The 18802-nt window shown below is 44.3% G+C and overlaps 1 protein-coding gene across 3 annotated transcripts in view; it reads right to left on the bottom strand.

The window, feature by feature from the left end:
- Positions 1-17009, bottom strand: part of TYK2 (tyrosine kinase 2) — a 53458-nt gene extending 36449 nt beyond the window's left edge. Inside the window, exons 1-3 of one of the 3 annotated variants that reach the window (XM_082205383.1) lie at positions 16886-17009; positions 8960-9164; positions 1475-1598 (exon numbers count right to left, since the gene is read on the bottom strand). In XM_082205383.1, coding sequence (XP_082061509.1) covers positions 1475-1598; positions 8960-9143 — 308 coding nt within the window. In that variant the 5' untranslated portion in view covers positions 9144-9164; positions 16886-17009. Of the gene's footprint in view, positions 1-1474; positions 1599-8959; positions 9165-16350; positions 16459-16603; positions 16847-16885 lie in introns of those variants that run through there. The other 2 variants (XM_082205384.1, XM_082205382.1) reach the window with 2 other exon arrangements.
- Between the last annotated feature and the right edge of the window lie 1793 nt (positions 17010-18802).

Consider the following 18802-nt stretch of genomic DNA (forward strand, 5'->3'; position numbering starts at 1 on the left):
TTTAAACAATGGCAGAACACAGGGGGATAGAAATGACCCCAAAGGTATGCAGATACAGGCAAAAGGGATTTGAAAACTTTGGAAACACAGTGGTAACACTCCTCTCCTACCTAGCAGTTTGACACATGTATACTGAACAACATGGGTGACAGTACTGGTCCTATGGAACCCCTCACAACCAGGGCTAGAATAGTGATGTAATATCCAGATGTTGAGACCAAATTTATCCAGTTATTTCATAAGCGTCTGCAGAAGCTGCTAACTCTAAACTGAGAATATGCTCACTGGCTGGGTACTTGTCTGATATGTTAAAAGTCCTTACTTCATAAAGGTCGTTCAGAACCAGTAGGAAGCAATGAATCTGCTTATTCTGAATGCCTTGTTTCAGCATATCTGTGTAACTGTGCTAACAAAATAAACCAAAGTACTACTTGAGCTGGTCAGGACCACAGACTTGACCAGGCATAGGCAAACTCACCCCTCCAGATGTTTTGGGCCTACAACTCCCATCATCCCTAGCTAACAAGACCAGTGGTCAGGGATGATGGGAGTTGAAGGCCCAAAACATCTGGAGGGCTGAGTTTGCCTATGCCTGGTCTTGACTAAACTAGGTATCTTTTATGCATAATGGTACCTGCCTATTACCATTATGAGTGGAGAGCATTCTGACTCATGATCTTCTTTACAATGTAAGTATTTTTACATCTAATCACATATACAGTGTGTGAACTTTTTAGAAAGCATATGCTTACAGTATGTTGTCTGAGCTCTGGACATGAATCACAGAGAAGGAGATCAATCTGCTTCTTGATTAGTTATGATCAATTGACCTAATAATTCAGGGGTCAGCATATTCCGCATATTCCCTGGTACCTGCTACAACAGGGGCCACCAACCTTATCAGACTGATGGGCACATTTTGTATTTTCAGAGACGCCATGGGTACCAGTCACAAATGGCTGTCATGAGGTCATGGCATAACACAGAAAATTAGAGGGAGTGCAGTCATTCCTGCTTCTCATCCCATCCCCTGCACAATCTCAGGTTTACCATAGGAAGCCATGTCCTGCTATTTCCGATTGTGGAGATACAGCAGTTAAACGCACAAGGGGAATATAAATGTTTAAGATGAAGAAGTGAAGTACTAAACAAGAAGGGAAAATTGCACTGAGCCTGGGGATTTCTATTGCATGGTGTCGAAACAACTCACCAATCACAGTTCTGACTTTCTTCACCAGCTAAAATCACTGACAGGCAGGAGAAGCTAGGTTGGCTCATTTCACAGAAATCACTTAGAAGGGTACCTGCAAATTTTGCTCCATAACTTTCTATCTAAATGAAAGCTCAAACATCTTCATGGGCTCATGGGTGCTAGGCAGGGGGCTCTACAAGCACCCAGTTGTAAAGCCAACAAATATTTAATCCCAAAACTACAGAAGTGAAGGTGAAATACTTGGGGAAAGGATGTTCTTACCTCAACCGAAAATGCAGAATCAACTTAATGCCACTATCGATGTCAAACACATGGTTAGGAGGGAACCATAATTTGGCCAGTGGATCATACAGTGCAAAGAAGCTCAAGCAGATTGGCGTGATTCCTGTGGAAGACAGAAAGATCTAGTAAGAAATGTTGAAGGAAATTATCATATTGGGCACAGCTCGACAGTCACTCCTTAAAAGGCAGTAATTTCTAACTGACCCTTTCCCTGAGATAACCCTGAGCCCAGGGTTGGGGAAACAATCAATACAAATAAGATAGCATATTAAATGAAACCAAGAAAGCACCCTTGTCAGTTGTAACATTATCTTTACTGCATCCCAATGTCATCTAAAGGCAGAACTGAGGTTCCTATACCCAGGATTAGGGTGCTTACACAAATGCTTTTTTTCTTTTTAGAGAAATGACCCCCTGCTCTGAACTTCCACTGAAGAGGTTTTAGGCACACACAAACATCACTCCAACCTGACTTAAAGTACTATATACGGAGCTGCATCAGCTGCTGTGCTGGGCAGAACAGAAGTCAGCGGCACATAAAATTTTACTCCTCTGCTCCTAGGGCCCATGGTCTACATGTGCAGGTGAGAGGTGCCTTCTTAAAAAAATCATGAGGACGATTTAAAAAGCTCTCAGCATTAAGAACTAGCACACCAGCTGCCAAAGAAAGACAGAACATTCTTTATGTATGCTATAACAGCAGCAAGAATACTCATCGCAAAGTATTGGAAGACACAAGATCTACCCACTCTGGAAGAATGGCAGATGAAGGTGATAGACTACATGGGATTGGCGGAAATGACTGGCAGAATCTGAGATCAGGGAAAAGAGACGGCGGAAGAAGATTGGAAGAAATTTAAGATCTATCTTAAGAGACATTGTAAAATTAATGAGTGTTAAAATGTTGCGGCTATAGAAGTAAGCGGATTACAGCTGTAAAGATTAGGTTAAAGGAAAAGAAAGGATTACAATTAGGGTGAGGATTTGCTGAACTAAATATTTGAAATTGGAATGCAGAAAGGGGAGGTATGAGGAGGTCGGTGAAGTAAGTTTTAAGAGAATAAGGATTTGAAATTATATTTGTTTGTCTTTGTGTGTGTTTGTTTGTATTATGTTTGATTTTATAATATGTGAAAATTTAATAAATATCTTTTTTAAAAAAAGAACTAGCACACCAGCAAGAAAGATTTCAGTTTAGAAAACTAGCACTATGGGGAGCAGGCTATCTGCAGAGAGCATTAGAAATGTGGTCCTTTGCCTACAGTCTGAAGTGGTACAGTCTATTCTACCTCAAAACATTTATCTATAACCTGTTTTCCAGCTAAGGTTGGCTCCCGAAGTGGTCTACTATCTACACAATGGTATAATGTAATTAGGTATATGCTGGCATGGTCGCAGGGGTGGTCTCTTCTAGTCCCTGACAGCTGGTGACCAATGGACCAGGTTTTAGGATCTCAGGATCTTCTTTCCAGGAGAATTTCCACTGAATGTGTAGACTAGGCTTCAGCTCAAATACGTACATTCACAAATATAAAAAGGGCAACAAAGCTCATAAAATCCCACTGTTCTATAAAGTCAAAGCATGCCACAAGTCTACCCCAAAATGTATTGAATGTGAAGGTACTCCTAGGTTTGGATCCAAGCGTTAAGGCCCTGCCAAGCTAAAAAAAACAGGCAGAATGCTCAAGGCTTTAAGCCTAGCTGAACAACTTCAGACTGTAAAGCAATTTGCAGTCCACAGTCATCTACCACACTTCTTTTATGTACTGTAACTGCAGATGTATACAATTGTATGTGATAAGCATCTGCAGGAAATCAAACAAACCACTCATCCCCCTGCAAAATACTTTTCTAGTCCTTTTATTAAAGGTAAAGGTACCCCTGCCCGAACGGGCCAGTCTTGACAGACTCTGGGGTTTGTGCGCCCATCTCACATCTATAGGCCGGGGGCCAGCGCTGGGGATTCGAACCTTTTATTAGAGATCCTTTTATCCTGGGGACTTCCAGGGGAGGGGTCACGGCAGACTGAAGGTATTTTGTCAGTTCTTTACCAATGGTGATAACAGTGTGATGTTTGCTGATAGCCAGACACAAGTCTGGCTGCCAGCTTCACTTCTTTTCTTTTCGTTTTTAATATATTTTTATTAAAGTTTTATTGGTTTATGTGCAATGTCTCTTTTTTCAAGTTACATTTTCTACAGATCAGTTTCATTTGTTGAGACATTAGTGTTACATTAGGAAGAAAAGGGGGGAAGAGGGGGAAGGGGAATGGTGAGTGGGGTGGGGTCAGGTGGTGTTGTAAATAAAAATATGCCCTTTTCCCTTATGGGGTATCCAAGAGCCCATATAGAGTCCTTACATAGGTTCCCTATTGGTAGGAGAAAATAACAGAGGCCAACCAGAGAATATTGAGAAGCAAAGCAGCTAGTAAGCTTGATCTTTATTGATCTGTTGCAACAGGGTACTCCCCTCACACGCAGGAGAGGAAGAGGACACCCAAAATTGCTGTGCCAGGGCTTATAAAGACTTTTGAAATTCCCATCCTCTAGATCAAGACCACCCCCAGAAACATTATGCATACATCACAGAAGGGTTGTAACCTAAGACCACCCCTCAGATACATCCCACCTACATCACAAAATTTTAATATTGTTTTCCTCCTGTTGTTGTTTATCTCCTGTCTAGCAGGTTACTTGATTGGATTTCCTGGGGAGCCTGGCCATTCTTTTGTAGTGGTAAAATACTTATTTCCTGGGCCAGGTCACAGGCTCACACCTTATTCAAACAGACATATCCTTGAGACAGGATTTGTGAGGAAAGAGACAATGGGGAGGCTTTTCCAGTTTAACCTTGCAGAGAAAGGATTTGGTCAGTTTAGGAATCAAAATGGTTCCAGGTTTATCTTCCTGTGTTGATCTATGTATGTGCAGTTATGAACATTACCATATATCTAAGACCATAAAATTCCTATCACAGTGGCAATGCTTCTATTCTACTTACTGTATACATGGGGTTTTGTGTCAGCATCACTTGTCTGGGTTCTCTTTACTATTCACTTGTATTCCTTTGGTGGTGAGAGAGGTTGGAGTTGGCCTAGGGTGTGGTTGTTTGTTTGTGATTGGCTGTGGTGAACCTATTTTTCATGTGTGAGTGGGATGTGTGTGTGTGTGTGTTTTTGGATCAGGTTAGCCAGATTGATTCAAATGCTGTTGGTGGATTATTGACATTGTCTTGTTGAGCTGTGTATGTGATAAAGGGTAACCATATCAGGGTGAAGGCGTCTTCTTCTATTTGTCCCCGTGTCAGTTTCACTTTGTTGGTTAATTTTTCTAATAAGGCTGTTTCCCATACTATTTGATACTATTGGTCAATGCTTACTCCTGACAGGTGTGATAGGAATTTTATAGTCTTAGATATATAGTAATGTTCATAACTGCACATACATAGATCAGCACAGGAAAACCAACCTGGAACCATTTTGATTCCTAAACTGACCAAATCCTTTCTCTGCAAGGTTAAAAATGGAAAAGCCTCCCCATTGTCTCTTCCTTCACAAATCCTGTCTTAATCTGTGTTTGAATAAGGTGTGAGCCTGTGACCTGGCCCAGGAAATAAGTATTTTACCACTACAAAAGAATGGCCAGGCTCCACAGAAAATCCAATCAAGTAACCTGCTAGACAGGAGATAAACAAGGAGAAGAGAAAAACAATATTTAAATTTCTGTGATGTAGGTGGGATGTATCTGAGGGGTGGTCTTAGGTTACACCCCTTCTGTGATGTATGCATAATGTTTCTGGGGGTGGTCCTGATCTAGAGAAGGGGAATTTCAAAAGTCTTTATAAGGCCTTGCAGGCCATTGTTCTGGGTCCTCTTCCTCTCCTGCGTGTGAGGGGGGTACCCTGTTGCAACAGATCAATAAAGATCAAGCTTACTAGCTGCTTTGCTTCTCAATATTCTCTGGTTGGCCTCTGTTATTTTCTCCTACCAATAGGGAACCTATGTAAGGACTCTATATGGGCTCTTGGATACCCCATAAGGGAAAAGGGCATATTTTTATTTACAACACAGGTCTCTCCAGTGTCTGGCTATGATGTTTCTGGCTGCCGAGAGTAGGTGGGTTATGAGCTCTTTGTGAGTGGGCATTATTGTCTTGGAAGATGTTTAGTAGAGCCAGTTCTGGGGTGACTTCTAACACTTGCTTAGTTATTTTGCATATTTCTTATATGACTGACGTCCAGAAGAGTTGGATTTTAGGACATTCCCACCACATGTGGAGGCATGTGCCTGTGGAGGTACATCCTCTCCAGCATTTTGATGATGTTCCTGGGCATATTAGCATTTGTTTCCGTGGTGTTAAAGGTAAAGGTAAAGGGACCCCGACCGTTAGGTCCTGTCACAAACGACTCTTGGGTTGCGATGCTCATCTTGCTTTACTGGCCGAGGGAGCCAGCGTACAGCTTCCAGGTTATGTGGCCAGCATGACTAAGCAGCTTCTGGCAAACCAGAGCAGTGAATGGAAACGCCATTTACCTTCCTGCCGGAGCGGTACCTATTTATCTACTTGCACCTATTCACTTCTGAAAAGGAGCTGAAAAGAAGGGATTGCTCCTCGTAGGACAGGGGGACTGCTGAGGGGCTCATCTCCTGCCCTGTGAGTTGAGTGACTGGAAGCTGAGAATTGTCAACTTGCTCAAACTACACTGCAGTCCTATTATGGGCACCAAGATTACCTCCCTTTCTTAATTGCCTTCGGAATGAGATAATTTACAACCTAAAAGAGTTTCTGAGTCTGTTAGCAAAAAGCAAAAACCAACACCTGGTGAGTGAACTGCTTTCTGTAATAAAGAAGGAGAAGGCAAGCAAGTTACTGTTCACGCCATCATAAAAGTGACAAAAAGCTGGATTTATGGTGTGAAATGAGAAAGTTTTAAATGGACAAGGGACATATGCGAAGCTTTTTATTTTTTCTTACTCTTTGACTAAAGTGTTTTAAGTAATTGAAAGCTACTTTGCCAGCTAACACTGTATTCCTGAGGATGGAATTTGCCCTATCTCATGTTGTTGCCAAAACAAGGTTAAATTGCTGAAAGGATAGAAGCTGTTTAGAGACAGAAATTCTAATAAAGTGAAGCAAGAAAAACTTCAACATTCAGAATGCTGCTTACAAGAAAAGGAAAAGAAGAAAGAGAAGTGGGGGGGAGAGAATGAGATCTTCAGGGTCCCTGCTCACTGTGGATATTCTTATGCAGATGACGACAGAGCAAACAAAGTCTCTTAAGAGATCAATAGAGACTTTAGAAGAAGAATTAGAAAATTGAGAAGATTAGAAGGATCAGTCAATAAAATAGAGGCATCCTATACACAATTGACTGGGGAAGTTGGCCAATTAAATGATAAAGTTGAGACCTTAGAAACAAAAAATGAAGTGATAAATAGAGAGATGGAAAAATGTTTGGATAATTCAGCATTAATGGAGCTGAGAAAAAATGAGTTCTGCTTAAGACTCAGAGTCATTCCAGAGGAAGGAGGAGACATCAGAACCAAAGTTATTAACCTACTGGCAGAATTACTGAGAAAGGAAGTGCTGGATGTGAAGGCAGAATTAAATGGGGAGATTCCAGCAGTTTGACTTGTTCTACCATGATGCTGAACTTGAAAGAAATTTGAGAGAGAGGGAGGGAGGGAGAGATGTGAAACTACTGCGGAATAGTGATGGGAAAGTAGATTATTTGGGAGAAGGGCTGTGAGAAGAGGAGGGAGGGGCAGTAGAAATATAGTTCTAGGAGCATTCCTCCTAAATAATGGGGGTTGGGGGAAGAAAGGAGGTCCCAAACCTCACCAAAGCAACCTTCCAGCATTACGGAAGCAAGAAAGGAATGCCCTAAAACAGGAGGACAACAATGCACCCCCTCCACTCTTCCCTGATTCCCTTCCCACCTCAGCCATGTTGCAAACCTCTCTCTCTTGCTCCCTAAAATTGAACTAGATGCTCTATCAGGTGGCAAACGGGGGTAGGGGAGATGATTGCCTGGAAGAGAAGGAAGAAGGGGAGTGACAGCAGTGCACCCCTCTCCTATTCACCAGGATCCAAAAGCAGAGCTGAAAATGCTCCTCATTAAAAGGAGCTTTGAAGGAGAGGTAGCAATGGGTGGGCTGAAAAATCAGCTGCTACAGCCTTCAGAAACGGGGTGGGGGTGGGGGTTTTGCTACCACAGAAGGACTAAGCTTGTGGTAAAAGAGCAGCTTGTTTGTTATGTATGCAAACTGTTCCACAATTGAAAGTCTCAGAACATGAAAAGGCTTCCTGGGGAGCAAGACTGAAAGGGAATGCCAGAAACTCAATAGTTGGTAACAGCTTACAGTGGTGCCTCCCAAGACGAAAAGAATCCATTCTGTGATTCTCTTCGTCTAGCGTTTTTTTTGTCTTGCAAAGCAAGCCCATTGACGGATTAGAGGATTAGCGCTATTAGCAGCTTTTAGCGGCTTATCAGCTTATCGGATCAGCTGATACGCGGCTTAGCGGCTTAGAAAAAGGGGGGAGGGGGAAAAACCCGCAGGAACTCGCAAGACATTTTCGTTTTGCGAAGCAAGCCCATAGGAGATTCATCTTGCGAAGCACCTCCAAAATGGAAAACTCTTTCGTCTAGCGAGGCATTCGTCTTGCGGGGCACCACTGTACCAGCATTTGTGGTCAGTCAAGAAGGCTGCCCTTGCTCTCCCGCTCAAGCAGGTGGTGCTGTGGAGATTTCAGTTGCAATAGGAAATCTCGACTTGGTCAGGAGGGGAGTTTCACAGACATGAGGCCAACACCAAGGAGGCCATATCTCATGCCTGCCCACCTATTTAGTCTCACCGATGAACACATTAGCAAGGTCCCTGGAGTTTTCTTAAAGCATAGGCAAGTTCATACAGGTGATGGAAGCTGCTGTAACAACTTGGTCATTTAGGGCTTCAATGATCAACAGCAGCACTTAAATGGGCTCAGAAATACACCAGCAACCAGTGCATCCAGTACAAGAATGATGTCACATGTTCCCACAGCCTTGCCCCCACTGGCATCCGAGTGGCTGCATTTTCTATCAAGCCATCTTTAAAGGCTGCCCACATAGAGTCCAGTGCCTATATATCATTACAGTAGTCTTGTCTGGATGTCACCAAGGCAAGGTCTGCCTTCTCTAGTTAGGACTGGTACACCAGCTACAACCCTAAGCTAGCAGAAGCCACCACTGCCACCACATATACCTCCATGTAAAATGTTGAGTCCAGGAGGGCTCTCAGACAGTGAACTTGCTCCTTCAGGGGGAGTACAACTCCATACAAATCCAATTGCAAGGCTCCACTGCAGCCCAAGCCTCTGGATGTCATATTCCAATGGTTTTCTATAGATATTGAACAATATGGGCGATAAGGCACTTCTCCAAGAAGGGCTACATGTTTCCCACATCTCTCTATGGGCCACTTACCAATCTTCTGTGCAATATCGATGCAGATCTCTTCAGCACAAGGAGTCCCTTGCATATAAGTCTGGTACTGTTCCTCCTGCTCACCCTTCCAGTGAAGATATACCCTCAGCCCTCCAGAAGGTGAAAAACGACACCCCTCCATGTCTGATTCACTGTGCTTCACTGCACAATGGCACAGTGGCATTCTGCCAATTCTTCCAAGTCCCTAGGTGGGAGGAAATAGAGACCTCATTAAGGACACCTAAAACACTTTCAGGAAGCGTAGTCTTCAGCAACGAATACTCTCAGGAACACAGAGTGTGTAATACAATGCAATATATATAGTGAATGATTCACACCCCTACACCACTTCCCTTTTGATAATATCAGGAAGAGCTTCCAAATACATGAAGTCTAAAACAGAGAAACAGGGTTACAGTCAGTTTGCTGTAGAGGAAAGGCAGCTCAAGCAAAAGGATAATGTGGAGTATCCACAGATTGTTTAATTTTTCCAGAATCCACATACACTAGTACCCAAACAACAATCCTTCCTAGCAGCTCTAAAGCACAGGTGACAGCAGGGCTGGCCCAGGGTCTTTTGCCACTCCAGGCAAAACTGAAAATGATGCCCCTGCAGCTGGGAGGGGCAGCATTGTTGTAGCAGCAGTAAAGGACCACTGGATGGTTTAGTCCAGTCAAAAGTGACTATGGGGTGCGGCACTCATCTTGCTTCAGGCCAAAGGAGCTGGCATTTGTCCACAGACAGCTTCCTGGGTCATGTGGCCAGCATGACTAAATCGCTTCTGGCACAATGGGACACCATGACAGTAGCCAGAGTGCATGGAAACACTGTTTACCTTCCCGCCACAGCGGTACCTATTTATCTACTTGCACCAGTGTGCTTTCGAACTCCTAGGGTGGCAGAAGCTGGGACAGAGCAACAGGAGCTCACCATTGCCACATGGATTCAAACCTCCGACTTTTAGATCCACAAGCCCAGAAGCTCAGTGGTTTAGACCACAGTGCCACCCATGTCTCATAAGGTGGTGTAAGTGGTGGTACCACCCGTCCCAGCTGCCCAGAGGCTGCCAACCTGAGGCAACTGTCTCACCACACTTCATGGGTGATAGTGAAGTTACCCACCAGCACATGAGAAAGCAGGCACATTACAAATCATCACATAAGGCAGAAATGGGCACAGGAGCCAAGTGTTATTCAGTTCATCTTCTCACTGTTCTAGCTGGTAGGGAGGGATGCATTATATAGGAGTCTCATCCAAGAACTATAATGGAACCTCATGCATCATTCAGTTCAACCCACTGGGTTGAAGCCATTCCTGAAAGAACTATTCTTTTCTTCACAAACAACTGGCATGGTCAACATTAGGAAATATTTCCCCATCTCTAAATCTAAGACTGTGTTGATTCCAAAGCACTAGTGATCCCAAATGAAAACACACTTTCCTGCTTCATGTACAATGAAGTGTTCTTTCATACCAAAGTAGGTGCAGCAAGCATTAACTCAAACATCTGGTCAAACCAGAGGTCTCATTTCTTTCAATAGAGACCAAAGGATCATAATACCAGCCAGGTCTTCCTGGCAGTTATACTACGCAGCAGTAAAATTCCAGTCTAGGAATGCAATTTCTTGCTGGTTGTTTATGCAGAACAAGTAGGAAGAGCAGAATTCTGTCCCGCCACCCAGCTGTTCCTCTCTACTCCTGGTATTTAAAATAAAAAAATAAATAAAATCAGACCTACTATTTGGCTTCTGAAAAAGAGGAGGTTGATTCACTTCAGCATCACAAATTATACGGAATATATATTTATATCCCTGTTACTGAAATCTATGTGTATGTTGTTTAAGGAGTTCATCTCAAGTTCATGTAGGACACATACTTGATCAAAGGACATGCTGCTTTTTCCTCTCCTTGAGCATTCCTATTATAGTAATTAAAAATAAATATATCTCTACAAATTATACTGGTTCTGCAGTTTAGGTTTCTTTATCTGAATTTGGTATGTTTTATCCTAACATTTTTTAACACACACACACACGGGCTGGGGAGGACGACCCCAAGTCAAAGTTAACTTGAGAAGTACATGTGTGCAGTGTTTGAAATTAGCCAGGTGCACTTTGCAACTGGGGCAGGTCCAATTGTGACCCCATGGAGATCTGTGGATGCCAGGCTGATGACTGACATCTCAATCTGGCTGCCCCCCCCCCCCCCGGTTTCTTAAGTAGGTAAGCAGAAGAGCTTATTTATTGCATTTATATCCCACCTTTTTCTCCAATGAGTACATGGTTCACCCCATTACTCAGTTAATCCCTACAACAACCCTGTGAGGGAGGTTAAGAGGCTGTGTCTGGCCCAAGGCCACCCAGTTAGTTTCATGACTGAGTGGGGATTTGAACCCTGATCTTCCAGGTCCTAGATCAATACTCTAACCACTACACCACACCGGCTTCCTAGAGTACCTCTACTATGCCATGAGCTAAATTAAATAGGTAAATAAATATGGGGGAGGCAAAATGCCACTTAGAGAAGGATGTGAAATATTTTCCTTGAAGCTTGAATTTGTTTTATTCTGGATTGCTTTATTTGATGTTTTAATGTGTTGTAAAGCACTTTGAATTTTTTTCATTTAAAATATAAAGTAGTATAGAAATAAAATGTATAATAATAACAACAACAATAATAAATCTCACCCAGGGGGAAATGGCACCTAGACATTCTGTTGTGGTAACCATAACCTAGGTTTAAGGTGCCATTTGGCAATTACCTTATATATCTGAGTTTCTAACACTGCATGTGTGGCCAGATTTTCTGAGGTAAATGGAAAGGAATGCCAAGCCAAAGGAAGGGTGCAGAACAATGCAGAATTGATTTTTTAAACTTCTATCTCTTGGAACCTATCTTTCAATTCCAAGAGTTTCATTTTAAAGGGAACTGGAAGCCAGGTTTCAGAGGCACACGTGCACAAACATTCTATTAACGGCAAAAATAAGCAAATGGTTTTCCTTTAAAGCTAACAAGTTTATTTCCATGCAGCACCCTATGCTCCAAACCAAGTATTATGGGCAGTAAGAGTCAGCATTGTCTAGCAGATAAAAATGCCTGAACCTGGACTTTGAAAAACCTCAGTTCAAATCTGACATAATCTACCAACTCTCTGGGTTGTCTCAGGTACTGATCTTGCATCCCAGTGTCAATTTCTGAGCAAAGCTTGAGGATAAGTGTTGCCTCCACCCTTTCCTCAAAGGAATGAAAAGCAAGGAATCGGCATGTATTTTGGCAGCACTTCTTATTCAGCATATTTTATTTATCCTTATGTGTGGGAAGGATGTGGTTATAGGTGTTAGGACTGGAGCAAAGATCTGCCATGAAGTCCACTGGGTGGCATAGGCTGGTCAGTCTCTCAGTCTATCCCACCCCTCAGATTTTTTGGGAGCTAGTGTACATTGCCTTGTGTCCATTGGAGATGGATATAAAACTAATGAATAATAATCATTAATATATGTTGTCTGCCATTTGCAAGTCTTATAATTGTGCAGCAACTTGTAGCTAAGCCTCCAATATTAAAGCCAACACACTCTATCCAGTACAATAGTACAGTGCTGAGAGATACACCATGTGCTCATTTCTACTCCAAGAGAAATACACTATATGCATCTTCCATTTAACGAAGTATCACAGCTGCATTTGAAGTAAGGCCTGAACTTCAGAACTTCTTCACCACAATTAGAAGGAATGGGAAAGAGTTTGCTACAAAGTACTAAAGTTAACAGACCACATTCAGTATCTGCACATCTGCTGTACTAAATAATACAGGACTAATCACTTGGGAGAATAGTTAAACAAAAAAGGAGATTGAGATCCAGGCTGCCATCCTTGCTGACTCAGATCTGTGGCCCATGGGCAAATTAAGTTCTCTTTACTTTTGGGGGAAGGGATGATGTATAAAATAAGAAGTGATTTCAGTCTGAACAAGAATGGACAGAACAAGCACGACAAAACAAACAGGAATCCATCCACAGTTACCTTATTGCTTAGTCTTAGAGAAACAAAAACAATATGTGCAACAGTGTTCTCTTCAGAACCCTGATTAGTTGAACTGTGCATCTATGAAAGGCATTTGAATAATAAGCAAGAGACTTTACATCCTAGACCCTTCTTTTTATTAGGCTCCCATTAAACTGTCAAACCTGCAATACACTAAGAAACTACCTTCTATGTTTTCCTATTACAATACTTGTATTATTATATGATAAACCCATTGCATAAACCCAAGCAGTCAGGCAGTTGGCTAGCTCATACTTTGGCAATGAAAACAAAAGAATTAAAGCTAAGATTTTAACTGATGTGCTCTTCCATGATAACCAAAGAATACAAAATTACACCACAGCAAATATTATAATCCCATGAGCAAAGCATTTGGCAAGGGAGAAGGCCAGGTGGAAAAACAAACACTTGCCAGGATACCAAAAACTATAAACACCTCCACAAGTTATAGATCAGATCACACTATGCTGGCCAAGCCCCTTCATAAGCAATAAAAATTACAATCTTAAAGACCTGATATAGAAGACAAGTGAGTCCAGCCCACCATATCATTTCCTTTCCTTGGGTAATACCTGTCCCACAGTAATGTTTCTCAATTCATTTCACATCCCTCTAGTTTCTTCTCATATACATACAGTAATCCTAGAAAGACCCACAAGGGTTCTTCCAATCTGCACAGATCATTTCTTCCAACGAAAACCACATTATGTCAGCTGGTAGAAACATCCTGTATTACCCCTTTCACAGCACAATTCAACCTATACTGGTTTGAACACGTTTATAAATCCTATGATCTTCCTAGAACTCCCCACCCCCAGAAACTGTCCACTAACTCCCTGCACAAATCTCTATGCAGCCCAGTAATTGCCTTCTTTCCATAATGCTAACTAGCATTGAGTTAATGTTTTTATAATGTTCAAGTCTTCACATTATCTTGTTGCAATCCCAATAACCTTGCAAGGCAAGTCAGCACTACTATCTCTGTACTGCAGATGGGAAAATGAGGTTGTCTGAGAGATGTGCTTGCTATAGATCACTGAGTAAGTTCATGCTAGAAGATAGATTTGAATCAAGGGCTTCCTGATTCATTGGTTTATCAACACTAATGTAAGTAATCAGTGCTCTCATATTGGGCACCAAATATGTGTTGAAATACACTGGAATTTCCACCACCATGTGAAGCGACAATGCACAGGAGGGCTTTTTCTGTGGTGGTCCTCAGATTGTGGAATCGCTTCCCCTCCAAAGGTGTGCCTCACTTCAGTAAAGGCTTTGGGGTGGAAGATATTATATGCATGTAACCCACCCAGGCACTGCATAGCAAAGGGTGGGATATAAAGGTAAAGGGACCCCTGACCATCAGGTCCAGTCGTGACTGACTCCGGGGTTGTGGTGCTCATCTCGCTTTATTGGCCGAGGGAGCCGGCATTTGTCCACAGACAGCTTCCGGGTCATGTGGCCAGCATGACTAAGCCGCTTCTGGTGAACCAGAGTAGTGCACAGAAACCCTGTTTACCTTCCCGCCGGAGCGGTACCTATTTATCTACTTCCATTGACGTGCTTTTGAACTGCTAGGTTGACAGGAGCAGGGACCGAACAACGGGAGCTCACCCCGTTGCAGGGATTCAAACCGTCGACCTTCTGATCAGCAAGTCCTAGGCTCTGTGGTTTAATACACAGCGCCAATAAATAGTCAAAGGCAGGCTTCCTCTGGTTTCAAATCTCCCTCTCAACCAACCATCTACAGAGACTCGTTTGCAGACAATATAACCACAGTTTACATTAGACGGTCCACTGGATCCAGAAGCTCCCAACCCCCACTCTCTCTAAGACTTTTACTTTGCCTCTAACTGCCAAGGTCAGCTTCTCTATCCTGCATCATCCCACAGTGCACAAACTAGCTAAGACCATGTTATAAGTTTCTTTGTGAACTTGTTTAGGTAAAGAACACCAACAATTTATTTTTTAAAAAAACTTTCTTCATTTCATCTATCGCCCTCTGCCTGCAGCACTGTCAGGGGCAGATGTCAGGAGCAGGTCAGCAATAAATCACATGGCATCAGCGAAGTCAACTCGTTATTCAAGGAAACACAATTAGCTCGGGAGGCCAGGCTAGTGAGAACAGCAAGCTGTCCTGGTAGATCTTGCCCCTTATGAGGCAGCTGCAAGGACTGAAGGCCCCCGCCTTCCCACAGTTGCCTAAGCCTCCTCCTTCCCTGGGTCCTTCCAAAGCAATGTGAGACCAGCAGGGAGGGGAGCTGGTTGCATCAAGAGAGGAAACACCCCCGGCTTCTTCAGTAGCCTGCATGATCTCTGCTTCTTGCCCCCCCCCCTTCCAGCCTCTGCTTCGGCATCTGATTCTGGACTGCTCTCTGCCACAGGCTCTCCCCACTCAATAAACCTTGTTGCCTCTTCAGCTTCTGACACCTCTTTTCAGTCTGCTCCCTCTTCTCCCTCTGACCACTCATTGTCATCCCACCCCCAGTCCCCTGGCTCTGAGCCTTATTCGGGGGGGGGGGGTCCTCAGCTGGTGCCTCCCAAGGCTCCTCTGCTTCCAGCCTGTCCATGACACTTAGTGATCTGGTTTGCATGCTGGCTAAGAAGGTGAGTCAGGAAGTCCTCAGGAAAGATCTCATCTCTACCATGAGCACACCAGACAGTGTGCAGTATTATCTTCATACTGCAAATGTGGATGCAGAAACGGGGAGGGGGAAAAATCTGCATTGTCTAAGGCTATCTTGCACTGGTATTATTGGTATTACTAAGATTATGTATAAGTGCTCTGAGGTACACATAATATTCTGTGCAGTGCACCCTATGTAATATGTATTATGCACCGGTGATTCTTACAAGCCTTCATAAATAGTGAATCCACCGCCACCTTTTCAAAGCTTTCTTCTTCTTTCGTCTCATAGCCTCTCTCTGGCCTCCAGATACCCCTCACCCTGAATCTAAACCTTTCGCTGCCTCCATCACAAGTACCTCCTCAACAGCCCCATAATAACTTTGCTGGATCAAACCTGCTTCATTACTTGGTTCCCCAAAGCAGCCAGCTAGAAGCATGAAAATGCCACCATCACCAGCAGGTCTTGTTTCAAATCAGGAGTCTACATCTAGCTTCTGGTAAGCATGCAGATAAGCATGGTCAACAGGAACATTGAAAGATCTCTCTGTACTCATTGATTTGGCATTAATCTGCCACACACGCAATCTTCCCCAACGCATGCATCACAGCTCTCTTAAGTAAACAAAACATAATAAACTGTGTAAATGAATAGAAGAAGAAATACAATTTCGACGCATATTAAAATCAGCTCCACTCAACAACACGAAAGCTAGAGGAACTAACTTCCACCACATTATTCCCACGACTCTTTTCCCAACAGCCATCCTTCCTCTCGCTGCAGGTGCCATCCTCGTGTTCATTTCCAAGGCTCCGCATTTTGTCAAAACATCTAGTTCGCACATTGCACTCGTCAGCTCTCTGGGAAGAGATCACGCCGCTAGAGAGAAGCGCCAGCGGAAGTCAGGGGCCGCAGAAGCAGCCACACGACTTGGGGGGACTGGTCTACCGATCCTCCAAACACCGCGTAGTATCTTACTTTTTCTTTTCTTTTCAAGCTGCCTCTAGGCGGAAAGCGGCTGTCGGCGCCAGCGCCTCTCGCGGTTGGCCTCCGCCTGCCCCAGCTCTCCCAAAGGTAGACTGCCCCTGGGCGTGGAGGCTCCACCGGCCGCCGGGCTTCGCACAAACACCGACGGACTTGGGCTCAGAAGGCGTTCCTGAAGGGTCGCCTAGCTTCCGAGTTTGCCTTCCTTAACCGAGTCCTCTACTTCCCCCCCTCCAAACCCCACCCCGGGAGCACTTTCCTCCACCTCACGCCTACCTCGCGACCTGGGGGAGGGGAGCTCCTCGACACCGGCGCCCCCCCTCCCGCTGCCTCTGCCTCAGGGAGCCAAGAAAGGCCCGCCCGCCCGCCGCTCGCGCCCCTCGGACAGAGACGCAGCTCCCAATAGGCTCCATGAGACGCCGCCTCCCATTGGCTCGCCTTCCTCCTCCAGGCACGCCCTTTGCGGCGCCCCGCCCCCCTTCGCCGGGACCCCACCCACCGGCCCGCGCGCCTCTCTATTGGCGACTCCAAGTGAAGGGATTTACTTGGGCTGGAGGTCTCGGGGGCGCATGCGCACTTCTTGTTACCCTAAGGTGCTCTGGCCAGGCGCTTCCCTGGTGAGGAGCGCGCTGCTTAGCGTCGTTGCTGCGGAAGCGGAGGGAGACGGGCTGCCTTCATGCAGACAGGGCGTAGGGTGGCCGTATTTCATAGAATCATAGAGTTGGAAGAGACCACAAGGGCCATCGAGTCCAACCCCCTGCCAAGCAGGAAACACCATCAGAGCACTCCTGACATATGGTTGTCAAGCCTCTGCTTAAAGACCTCCAAAGGAGGAGACTCCACCACATTCCTTGGCAGCAAATTCCACTGTCAAACAGCTCTTACTGTCAGGAAGTTCTTCCTAATGTTTAGGTGGAATCTTCTTTCTTGTAGTTTGGATCCATTGCTCCGTGTCCGCTTCTCTGGAGCAGCAGAAAACAACCTTTCTCCCTCCTCTATGTGACATCCTTTTATGTATTTGAACATGGCTATCATATCACCACTTAACCTCCTCTTCTCCAGGCTAAACATGCCCAGCTCCCTTAGCCGTTCCTCATAAGGCATCGTTTCCAGGCCTTTGACCATTTTGGTTGCCCTCCTCTGGACACGTTCCAGTTTGTCAGTGTCCTTCTTGAATTGTGGTGCCCAGAACTGGACACAGTACTCCAGGTGTGGTCTGACCAGAGCAAAATACAGTGGCACTATTACTTCCCTTGATCTAGATGCTATACTCCTATTGATGCAGCCCAGAATTGCATTGGCTTTTTTAGCTGCCGCGTCACACTGTTGGTTCATGTCAAGTTTGTGGTCAACCAAGACTCCTAGACGCAGAAAGGAAAAATCAGGACACCCCGAAAGTTGTTGAGCAGCTTTTTTGAGGAAGACCTCGAACTTGTTGAGCTTTTTTTTTTTAAAGGAAACCATTGAAATTGAGCTTTTTAAAAAGTTGTTATTAAATTTGTATACAGTACTGCCCTTCGTCTGATGATGTCAGGGCGGTTCACAGCATAAAAATAAATAGCAAAACAGTTCCCCCCCAGTACATACAAAACATTGTGCAGGGACAACTTGAAACATCATTGTACTGATTAGCAACACCATTTACCTTATATTAGCAGTCAAGTGTTCAGAGTACTTTGTATGTTTTCTCCATAGTCCTTATGAAGAAATAAACGTGTAAATGAGAGTATTGTTCTTCCTATATTGCAGTTAAGATCTGAGAGCAGTGAAATATGGCAGGGGCAAGAACAGACTTGGGAATTTCTTCGCTTAAAGCTCATACTCTTCAGCTACATGAGCTCAAATACTGCGCTATGGTCTAAACCGCTGAGCCTCTTGGGCTTGCTGATCGGAAGGTCGGCGGTTCGAATCCAGGGTAGGCTCTTGTTGCTCTGTCCCAGCTTCTGCCAACCTAGCAGCTTGAAAGCACACCAGTGCAAGTAGATAAATAAGTACCACTGTGGCAGGAAGATAAACGGCATTTCCGTGTGCTCTGGCACTCGTCACGGCGTCCCATTGCGCCAGAAGTGGTTAAGAAGTGTGCTGGCCACATGACCCAGAAAGCTGTCTGCAAACACTGGCTCCCTCGGCCTGAAGCAAGATGAGCGCCGCACCCCAGTTGCCTTTGACTGGACTTAACCGTCCAGGGGTCAT

The sequence above is a fragment of the Podarcis vaucheri genome, assembly GCF_965113315.1.
Source record: "Podarcis vaucheri genome assembly, chromosome: 17".
NCBI lineage: Eukaryota > Metazoa > Chordata > Lepidosauria > Squamata > Lacertidae > Podarcis > Podarcis vaucheri.